This window comes from Pangasianodon hypophthalmus, chromosome 13 (assembly GCF_027358585.1).
Source record: "Pangasianodon hypophthalmus isolate fPanHyp1 chromosome 13, fPanHyp1.pri, whole genome shotgun sequence".
Lineage (NCBI taxonomy): Eukaryota > Metazoa > Chordata > Actinopteri > Siluriformes > Pangasiidae > Pangasianodon > Pangasianodon hypophthalmus.
In genome coordinates this window covers 1,139,181-1,150,307 of record NC_069722.1, presented here as the reverse complement: position 1 = coordinate 1,150,307, position 11,127 = coordinate 1,139,181, and the positions used below count along the sequence as shown (strand labels likewise).

Below are 11,127 nucleotides of genomic sequence, written 5' to 3'. Positions count from 1 at the left end.
CACCGTTTATTATGTTATGACAGAAAAGAAACAATATTTTGAGTCTGAAGCTTGAAAAATATTGTTCGTTCGTGATATATATTGACTACATTTCCCATAATCCTCTACACGCCCTCGCGCTGATTTCTCTGAGGGGGAAGGTCGTTGTTATAATCATCGCCGCTGACAGTGAAAAGGTCATCGCTAGCGAACCCGGCGTTGTTAAACTCCACGGTACCAGCATCAACTCGTGTGAGAAACTTTAATAAAAAAAAATTAAACATTTAAACCACTCTGAGTGTCAGAATGGAGGTGATTGAGTCGATAGTCACGGACAGCATCGAGGTGGAAAATTCAACCAGCACAATTTCAACGTCGAAAACAGGTAAACAAACATGGCGGAATCCTAAAAAACCGATTACCCCCTAGATAAGTGCACTACCTAGGGCATGACGTAATGACTCCCACACCCTATGAAGTGCACTACTTGTGCTGTAGAGCGCTATTTGGGATTTACACCGAGCTTTCCTGTAAACGGTGAACTCAACGGTGATTTAGTGATTTATTATTATTATTATTTTTAAATCCAGGCTAAATTTTTAATCTTTTTTTAAATAGTTATTTCTTTTTGACTTTAAAATGACTTTTAAAAACAATACAGAGTAGAACAGGGTTTTAAATGAACAATAAAACAGCTGAATATTTACAAATCTGTACTTTTAATAAGTTTAGAAACTTAATAATTTAATTCACAATTTACAAATAAACTCTTTTTTTTTTTGCCAAATCAATTTATTTCACAATTTACAAGTTTTTGTGGAACTTACAAAATACAATTAGACATTTTATAGTATATTTTCTAGTATTCTTATGATATAATGTATAAAGTAAAATATAAATTAATAAAAAAAAAAAAAAAGAAAATAATGCATGGCATATAATAAACACAATAATTTAATTGGAATTTATGTTTAAATATTTTCCCAATATTTATTAGGTTTATGTGTATACTGTAAAAAAAAAAAAAAAAAGATAGATTAATTATTTTTTTTAATGAATGAAATTAATGTATTGTAAATAATTTATTTTGTTTATTTCAAATAATTTATTTGCTCATCAAAAGGCACCACAGAGCATTTCCTTTTTAAAGTGAAGTTTAATAAATATTTTTTAAAAATTTTTAAATATCAGTTTTTTTTTTTAAATTCTATTCCTGAGTGTTTTTCTGGACCTCACACGCCAATAATTTAATATCATTCATACTGCTAAATAAATATAATAAATAAATAAATAAGCAAATAAAAGAAAATAATGTACTGCATGTATTTATTAACAAATACATAATTAACATAATTAACAAATTGGAACCTGACAGCTTTTTTTTTTTTTTTTAATTTTATTTTATTGTTTCACAAATTTATAAATTGTAGTTTTGTCATCATCATCATCATCATCTTTTAAAGTGATGTTTATTAAATAAATATAAACTTTTTGAATATATATCCATATGTACAGCAGAGTGTATTTAATATCTTTAACCCGTGTGTGTTTTTGCTGCAGAGTTTGTGTGGACGTTGCAGGCCACGTGGCACTTGGTGCGCGTTCGTCTGGACATGGAGCCGGAGTTCGATCAGCCCGTGTGTAAGAAGAAGAGGCTGTGGGAGAGCGTGGCCGAGCGAGTGACGGCGAGGTTAAGAGCCGAGGGCTACGCGGACGTCCCGGCCCGAGCCTTCGAGTGCGACCTGAAGTGGAGGAACATGTTAGCGACGTACAGGAAGAACGCAGAGCGCGCTAAGCGCCTCGGAGCGCACGGCGTGCACTGGGAGTTCTTCAGGGCCATGCACGAGGTTCTCGGCCGCAGCTACGAGGAGATCGAGGCTCAGCGCAAAGCCAAGCTGAGCAACACCAAGCTGGGGAAAGCCATGGCGAGTAAACGCTACACGCCCATCCTGCCCACGCCCGCTCTCACGCCCCCCGCCCCAAGCCCCGCCCACAGCCCCGCCCCAAGCCCCGCCCGGCCTCCCCAGGACGTTCTGCAGCTGTACCTGGAGCTCCAGGAGCGCAAGCTGAACATGTGGGCTCAGCAGAAAGCACTGGAGGAGAGGAAGATCGAAGCCATCAACAACCTGGCGCGTGCCATCAGCAGCCTGGCGCAGGACGCAGCGACCACGCCCAAAAACGCCGCCGTCTCAGACTCACTCGCTTCCCTTTCCTCTCAGCGTTAAACACTCAGACTCGTTTATTCCTTTATGGGTTTGGAATCACGACTCGGATCCTCAGCTCCAGTATTTTACTTCCTGATTCAGCTGCTCAAGAGTGTGTGTGTGCGCGCGCGTGCGTGAGAGAGAGACACACACCTCAAATAAATTCCAGGAAGAAATATCAGCTTGCGTAGTATTTCCAGAACATTCTAATAAATTATCAACTTCACTTTCAGTTATATGTGTTTAAGTGTTTATACAACAACTTATTATTATTATTTTTAATCAATTTCATGCTCTTGGTTTTGACCGTGGTGATTCACGTCACAAATCCACAGACACTTTAACCTCTCATTAAACAACTCAACATTCTATATATATGCAAATTATTAAGATTTATTTTTAATAGGTCCCGCCCCCTTTTCACTGATTAAACCAAAGTTGCATAGCTGCTCATTTGCATGTCATTTGCATGTCATTTGCATACCGGAATCAGGATTAGCTCTGACACGTCTTCGGTACACTTTGAACTTGTGTGCCTTCCATGAAATTATTTTAATAATAACAATAATAATAATAATAATTAATAATAATAATAAACAGAAGTTGTATTAAAGTTAAAGCTGAAGCGAGTCTGTCAGTGTTTAATGACGTTTTAGACGTTTAACAGCGTGAGAGCGCACGGCATCCACAGGTAGCAAAACTAAACCTCAGGACGTTTACGTTTAATTTAATTTAAAGAGATCAGTCTGTTATAAAGCTGTAATATCGTTTAATAAAATAATGAGCTTTTATTTAAGAATAAACAAATAAAACATTCTTTAGAAACTGGAAGGAAAAATTCTGCAGGATTTTTATTCAGTGTTACAGAAAGTAAACATTTTATATTTCACAGTTTGCTGTAATAAACATATACATTTATATACAATAATAATAAATACACGTTACCTCTGAACAAAAGAGGCGATTCAGATAGAAAACAGAGAATTAAAAAAAAGAAAAGAAAAAGGGAATATTTTGCAAAATGCATTAATCCAGAAGTTTGAACAGATTATTATTGGAAATGTGATGATGCGCACAGGAGGAAAGTTCTCTCATCCTCGGACTCGTCTTTATGCTGCTTTTTTCTCCACTACGCCAAATTTCTGATGTCAAGAAGTGCAAAAAATAAACAACAACAATAACGTCACATGACGGTGACGAGTCAAACTGAGTCACACTGACACACAAGGAAATTTAAACACATCCTTTTATTAACCTTCCTGCTTTTCTGTTCTAAAGACTAAAACACATTTTATTTTTTTAAAAAGTGGAAAACTCAGAAAGCGGCGTTTTCGAAAGCGTTCCTGTACGACGGCGTGATTTTAAAGCGGTGCAGTTTCCCGTATTACAGATTTAATATCACATTTTCTATCTGTTGTGTATCGTTCAGGTTGCCTAAAGGTCAGAGGTCAGACACTCAGTGCACAGGAACAGCGGGTTTTTTCTTGTTGAAGCGTTTCATTGTGTACGGGAAACATTCAGGAAATAAATTTAAACTGATATAACATTAAACCTTGCTGTGTGTCGATGCAGAGACACGAGTCACGATTCGGATCAGACGAGTCGCATCTCATGACGGTTTTTCGCCGTTCAGACTGCAGACAAAATTCACTTCCTTTAAAAGCAACACATGAAGAGCTGCGAAGTTTAACGCCACACTGTGGCAATAATATAATATCTGCATAAGATAAATAATATCTACAATCATTATTTAAACAGATTTATCTTAAAATAATATATAAATTTACTCTTTTTTTTTTAATGTAGCCTTAAAAATAAAGATTCGCATCGCCACAATTCCTGCTGTATTTGTTTTTTAAACTCCTTCACTCTGAGAAAATCGATTTTCAGTCATAAATTTTAAAATATATATATTTTTTGAGATATCGTGAGATATCTGTTTTTTTTTTCTAAGATTTTTTAAAAGCCAAACAATTACAAACAGATCAGAAGCAGCTGATTTGATTTTTAAAAAGTTGTGTGTTTATTTTTTATTAGAACTAAAGAGAATTATTAAGGTTTTTTTTCCTTTTTGGTTTTAAGTCATTTTTATTTTTGTAGACATTACATAAAATAAAAGTATCATCAACTCAGTTTTTTTTAAATGTAAGATTAAAAGGAACTGATGCTCACTGTGCATCAGAAATGACTTCAAGTATCGAGAGATGATATTTTTTCCTTCATATTTTAACGATCATAAAGGTTGAGTGCTTTCGCTCACGTCTCTCAGGTTACTCCGTCCCCGACTCCAGAGCGCTGTACAGCAGATTAGCGACTGTTTCTCTCAGTTTAACTCCAGCTTCCTCTTTCGTTCCCTCCTTCTCCTCCTCCTCTTCCTCTTCATCTGTCCTGGCGTCTTTCTCCACCTGCCCCTTGGTGACGTAGCCGGCGTGGAGCAGCGCGTTGTGCAGGATGCAGCAGGTCAGCACCACGGCTTCGGCCCTCTCGCACTTCCCCATGTCCAGATAGCGCAGTCTTCCGAAGCGCTCCTTCAGGTCGGCCACGGCCTGCTCCAGCCTCCTCAGGTGCGTCTCCACCGCTCTGTTGTAGAGGTTCTCCTGCGGGTTGCGTGCGGGATGGAACGGCGTGAGGATGTGCTGCGTGAGGGGATATCCCGCTCCGGCTAGCAGGCAGGTTCCGGGAGGCAGGAGCTCCAGCTGCTGCGCTAATCTCTGACTCAGAACACCACCTCGGTTCCTCTGAGAACCTCGGCTGACGCTGCAGTGGATGAAACGACCCTCGGCGTCGCACGCCAGCTCCAGGTTCAGCCACGAGTCCGGGTGACGCCGCTTCCTGAGCCGCTTGGCGTGAGGAACTTCGCTCTCCGTGTCCTGTTTGCTGGCGGGAAGCCGGATCGGGATACGGGTGTGGCCCAACACGCCCAACACTTTAGGGAGACCCTTCTGCTCGAGCTTCTCATCCCAACCCAGCCAGCTGGAGAAGTGGAGCAGGAGATCCGACGCCTCCTGACCTACACAGAGGAAGCACCGAGCTGTTATTAGAAAGGAATTTGGAGTCTGTATCACCTCTTAACAATTCCTAAAAAAATTTAAACGTCTGCACGTGTCCACTAGGGGGCAGTGTCACATGATCCGAACCACAAATTACAGAACAGGAGAAGCTGGAAAAGAGTTTGTCTGAGCCGAAAACAAAGCAGAGGTCCGTGTTTCGCTGCAGGAAGAATAAACACAACACGGCTGTAAATTTTTCTGAAACACACGCCGGGAATAAAACAGAAAATCTCCCTGTGTGTGACGCAAACATGAAAGCACGCAACGGAACACTCCTCCTCGCCAACCAATCAGCGTTTAGCTGAACGCAGGAAACAGGGCAGTTACGCTGCGTTCGACTCGACTCAGAAGCGGGAAGTCAGAACTACATCATTTTTAACCTCTGAACATTTCGACCAGTTTAAACAAACACAGTACAACTCATTTAAAAGGAAAGAAGCACTCCTTTATTTCCTGCTGATGCTGTGAGCAGCCATGTTGCTTTGACGTCACTTGCTTAACTCGGGGTCGAGGAGATCGTCCTGATGTTCCGAGTAGGAATTCTAATTTCACTGTAATTATTTTTCTAGTTGGCGTTCGGGAATTCCGAGTTACGAGTTTCAGTCAGCAGCATTTGCTTCTCGTCAGTGCTCCTCTTACCCATAAACCCCCTCTCTCTGCCTCGTTACTAGAGGTGCCAATAATTGTGACAATCTTTGTACTCCAGATAAAGATTGGATTTCTTTCATATTTTTTTTTTATTTGTGAATAAATGAGTGTGTGATTAAACTACCTGACTAAGTAACCACAAATTCATGACTCTTTTTAAACCCAAGCTTTACCAAGGGTGCCAATACTTCTGGAACTGAGTGTAGCTGTGTGACAGGATCATATTGACCATGATCAGTAATCAGGTATGTTCATGTCCTGTTAACTACTTATGTGTTTTTTTGGTTTTAAACATACACTAACGCCTTTAAGCGCACATCCTTATTGAGCTGCATTAAATCCCATTAATATCCCATTAAATCCCATTAATATCCCATTAATATCCCATTAAATCCCATTAATATCCCATTAATATCCCATTAAATCCCATTAATATCCCATTAATATCCCATTAAATCCCATTAATATCCCATTAATATCCCATTAAATCCCATTAATATCCCATTAATATCCCATTAATATCCCATTAAATCCCATTAATATCCCATTAATATCCCATTAATATCCCATTAATATCCCATTAATATCCCATTAATATCCCATTAAATCCCATTAATATCCCATTAATATCCCATTAATATCCCATTAATATCCCATTAATATCCCATTAATATCCCATTATCATGTCAGTCCAGATTTGTGTTGTGTGTGTAAACGATTGTAAGATGGTTTAGAGGCCGTGGCAGGACAGTGTAGACAGCGTGTACACACACCGGTGGGCCAGCGGATGATCTGATCCTGCAGCGTGATGACTCTGTGGCAGAAGGAGAAGAAGATGCGGTGGATGTTCCCTTTCTCCAGGCGGAAGGTGGAGGACACGGCGCGGTAGCTGAGACGAGTGGAGAGCAGGGTGAGAGACAGGAACACCGTGTGGGACAAGGACAAGCGAGCTCTCCCCGTCAAACGCCTCTGACTATGACTCCACTTCAGCTTCTGCAGAAGAGACGTGATGTACTGAGAGAGAGAGAGAGAGAGAGAGAGAGAGAGAGATTAATATGGGGAAAAAAATTAAACAGATGTACGGATGGTTAACGTCAACGTACATTAAAAATACACTGTTTAATGTGTTTTACTGCTCGAGAAAATCCAAGGGACAAAAGATACAGGAAGAGAGAGAGAAAGAGAGAGAGAGAGAGGGGGAAAGAGAATGAAAGGGGGTGGGGACGGGGGGAGAAGAGCGAGAGAGAGAGAGAGAGAGAGCAAGAAAGACAGACAGGTAGAGAGAGTCAGACAGACAACAGAGGTGAAGAAAGGGGGGAGAGAACGAGAGAGATGGAGAGACAGAGGGAGAGAAAGACAGAGAGAGGGAGGGAGAGAGAGAGAACAAGAGAGAGAGAGAAAACGAGAGAGAGAACAAGAGGGAGAGAGAAAGAGGGATAGAAAGAGACAGACTGAGAGAGAACAAGAGGAAGGGAGGGAGAGAGAGAACAAGAGAGAGACGGAGAGACAGAGGGAGAAAAAGAAAGAGAGAGAGAACGAGACGGAGAGAGAGAGAGAGACAGAGGGAGAGAAAGAGACAGAGAGAGAGTGAAAGACAGAGAGGGAGGGAGGGAGGGAGGGAGGGAGGGAGGGGGAGAGAGAGACAGAGAGAGAGAGAGAGAGAAAACGAGAAAGAGAGAATGAGAGGGAGAGAGAGAGTGAAAGACACACAGAGACAGAGAGAGAGAGAGAAAACAAGAGGAAGGGAGGGAGAGAGAGAGAGAGAGAGAGAGTGCTGTAGAGCAGCAGAGAATAAAACACTGATAATATTAGAACACATCATTGTGTCGTGGCCTCAGGACCGTGAGTTTCCTCGGCTGTTAGAGACGGACCTGCACTGCGGGGTTCTCCTCTACCTCAGAGACGTGCTGGAGGTTCTGTGAAGCGGGTTCTCCCTCTGCCTGACGGAGGAACGAGGCTGCTGAAGGGGACGCGTCAGAGGTCACAGTGTGTGCTGCCGTGTGTGGGATCGTCTCGTCCTGCTGAGACAGCTGTGTGAACACACACTCGCTCTGTCCCTGTCCGTGTCCCTGCCCGTGTCCCTGCCCGTGTCCCTGCCCGTGTCCCTGCCCGTGTCCCTGCACGCCGGACATCAGCTCCGCCTCCAGGATTTCCTCCACGGCCTGGTCCAGACGCTGCTCCAGCTCGCAGTGAGACAGAGGCTCCCAGTCCGACTGCATCGCGTCCATCACGAGCCGTCCCGCCGCCACCGCCGCCCATCTCGCAGCCGTCTACACGTGGGATTTACACACAAGCAAAAATATTTCCTCACATTCCTGTACATTTCCATAAATTATATACAAACCTGGTGTGTTATCATCTGCAGAGCTTTAAGCAGGAACCAAGGAACACAAGAGAGAGAAAGAACCCTGCTCACAGCCGGCTGTGATGAGGAGTGAGAAGACAGACGTCATCTTCTGACGCAGCAATCCTGCTTTTTCTTTTCTTTTTATTTTTTTTTCAATTTCGGATGCAAATCCAATATCAAAAATTAGATACTCGCTCTGAGACATGAGACTTTTTTTCCCCTCAAATTCCTGCCCTTGACATTCCAAGTCAATACCCTGTGGCATTTCATCTGATATTATTTACTGATGAATTACTTCCACCTGCTCACTTTATGTTTCCGGGGTTGAGGGTGTGTTGTGGGTGAGCAAGGGCATGCTGGGATGTTCGATAAAAACTTCTATATTTTCAGCTGAAACAATATTTCTGTAATGTGTCATTTTCTCTCTTTGCTGTGAAGAACAGAACAAATAAAACGATCAGAACATCAGAGACGTGAGCATGAGCTCTGATTCTGACTCTGTTACTGCGTTATGGCGGAGGATCAGATGAGGAAACGTGTCGAGGATGATTCCGCTGCAGATCGCCGTATCAGAGCTGATATAACGGTGAGTAACAGATCATCCATCCTCATGAAGAGACAGACTGCCTCGTGTCACTGACTCCCGCAAAGGTCTTTCTGTTCCTGCACAAGCTGCAGTGAGATTACTGTGTAACATCAGAGCGCTAAAAAAAAAAATCACAAAACGCTGTAACATGTTACATCTTTATTTTTTAATGAACAGTGTACAGTTTTATTTCTTCAGGGCTCCTGCATTGGGACACTGTTATGGAGCTCTGCTTCTCTGAAATAAAAACATGTTTATTTCTCCAGTGATGAAATGAAAGAAGTGGTTCAACTCTGCCCCTATTGCTTCAGCATCGACAGTGTGTGTGTGTGTATAAGTCTTCCTGGAACATTACACCACATGACATGACTTTTTAATTCATGATTTTTTCCCCTTAACATGCTCCTTTTTTCTGGACAATTTTTAGGACATTTTGAGCTCAGAGTAACAAGTGAAACTAAAATTGTAAAAAACTTTAATGTTTATTTATTTCCTCTTTATTTGCTAAAAGCCTGGAACATTACATCACATGATATTTAACACCATAAACACCTCGGCATCTTTGCTTAAACACATAACCTAGTTACGCTAAGCGGTTTGTTATGCTAGCAGTTTGTTATGCTAGTGTTCTAGTTAGCTAGTTCTCGCTAACCAAATCAACCAGACTAGTTTATAAGCTGCAGAATTTCGTCTTTAATACATTTGTTCTGTACTTACCAGGTCTTTAGAGGTCATTTCTACCCTAAACCGGTTAACTTTCAGCTAAAACATCTCGCTACCTCGCTGCTGCTGCAGAAGGGGGCGTGGTTACACTTGGTGGGCGGGGTCACATGTGCTACATTAAGCGGATGATTGGTTGAAGAACACAGACCAGGAAAAAAGCGGGTGACGTCATTTTCATGCGCGACAACAGGTGATATTGTCGATGTGTAACAAGAGCACGTGTTAATATAATAAAATAACATACAGTGGCTTTAAATATTTAAGAAAATAGCTAAAATATATAATATATAAGAATAAAAATATATGGAAATAAATATGATAAACAAGAAAATATATACAATTTAAAATATATGAGGAAAAATGTATATGTATTTTGTAATTTAATGTGACAGGATAACTGAAATATTTCGCTTTTTGTGCATATTATTAACCATAATGCACTCATGCGGTGAAAATAAAGTATCTAATAAATTAATTAGAAATTTTTAAAAATGAATCTAATAAAAATCTTGTCGTATAAATTCACAACAGTTGTCTAACAATATATGTAGACCAATGGTTCATATAGACACACCAAAGTTGTGTTAAACTTATCATAAGGAATATTATTGAATTAATTTGGTACTTCTATGAGAAATTTAGTACACGGAAATGTTTTTATTTTGAAGACAGAAGTTCAGCAATAAAAACAAGATCAAAGCTGAAAAATAAGAAAGCTGTAAAATGTGTTCATGTGTGTAAACATTTTTATTTTTATTTAATGTCACCTTTCTTATGTTTATTTCTAGCTGTTGTATTGAATTCTTTCTTTCTCTCTCTCTCTCTCTCTTAAATGTACACCCTGGCTGTATTTGTAAAACATTAAAAAACTTTACACACTGCTCTTCTTTACAAACAGCCGAGACCTGTTTCTACTGTTCTATCACCTCAACTTCTGCTTTAATTAAAATGCATAAATTAACCCTCAGGTAGTTTGGGTCAAGATGACTCTTGTACACTATACAATCAAAAGTATGTGCACCCCTGACCTTCACACCCATATGTGCTTCTTCCCGAAAAGTTTGAAGCACACACTTGTATAGAACGTCTCTGTGTGCTGTAGCATTACAGTTTCCTTTCACTGGAACTAAGAGGCTGAAACCTGTTCCAGCATGACAATGCCCCTGTGCACAAAGCGAGCTCCATGAAGACATGGAGTGGAAGAACTCGAGTGTCCTGCACAGAGCCCTGACCTCAACCCCACTGAACACCTTTGGGATGAACTGGAACACCGACTGAACCCCAGACCTCCTCGACATCCCAACATCATCGCCTGACCTCACTAATGCTCTTGTAGCTGAATGAACACAAATCCCCACAGCCACGCTCCAACATCTAGTGGAAAGACTTCGCAGAAGAGTGGAGCTTATTATAACAGCAAACACACGGGGAATAAATCTGGAGTGAGACGTTCAATAAGCACATATGGGTGAGATGGTCAGGGGTGCACATACTTTATAGCCATATCGTGTATATCTATCTATCTATCTATCTAGGAAACATGACTCATGTATATTTATTAAAGGTACCACAAAGCTGAATATTTTAAAT

At 40.8% G+C, this 11,127-nt stretch overlaps 2 protein-coding genes across 5 annotated transcripts; one reads left to right on the top strand and one right to left on the bottom strand.

Annotated features, from left to right (window-relative positions):
• The first annotated feature begins 131 nt into the window (after positions 1–131).
• On the top strand, positions 132–2,409 carry si:dkey-66i24.7 (uncharacterized). The gene is made up of 2 exons (XM_034309753.2): positions 132–364; positions 1,540–2,409. The coding sequence occupies exons 1-2, from the start codon at positions 286–288 to the stop codon at positions 2,202–2,204; spliced, it is 744 nt and encodes a 247-aa protein (XP_034165644.2). The 5' UTR covers positions 132–285; the 3' UTR covers positions 2,205–2,409.
• A 606-nt stretch (positions 2,410–3,015) lies between these two features.
• On the bottom strand, positions 3,016–9,670 carry LOC113528077 (uncharacterized). Of its 4 annotated transcripts, none has more exons than XM_026916384.3 (4): positions 9,532–9,670; positions 7,753–8,151; positions 6,655–6,895; positions 3,016–5,193 (listed from the first exon to the last, which is right to left on the bottom strand). In XM_026916384.3, exons 1-4 carry the CDS (start codon positions 9,547–9,549, stop codon positions 4,454–4,456), a joined length of 1,398 nt encoding a protein of 465 aa, XP_026772185.3. In that variant the 5' UTR covers positions 9,550–9,670; the 3' UTR covers positions 3,016–4,453. The 4 variants fall into 4 exon arrangements, with proteins under 4 accessions (XP_026772185.3, XP_026772186.3, XP_034165628.2 ...); XM_026916385.3 differs by having other exon boundaries at positions 7,777–8,151; XM_034309737.2 differs by having other exon boundaries at positions 8,298–9,659.
• Between the last annotated feature and the right edge of the window lie 1,457 nt (positions 9,671–11,127).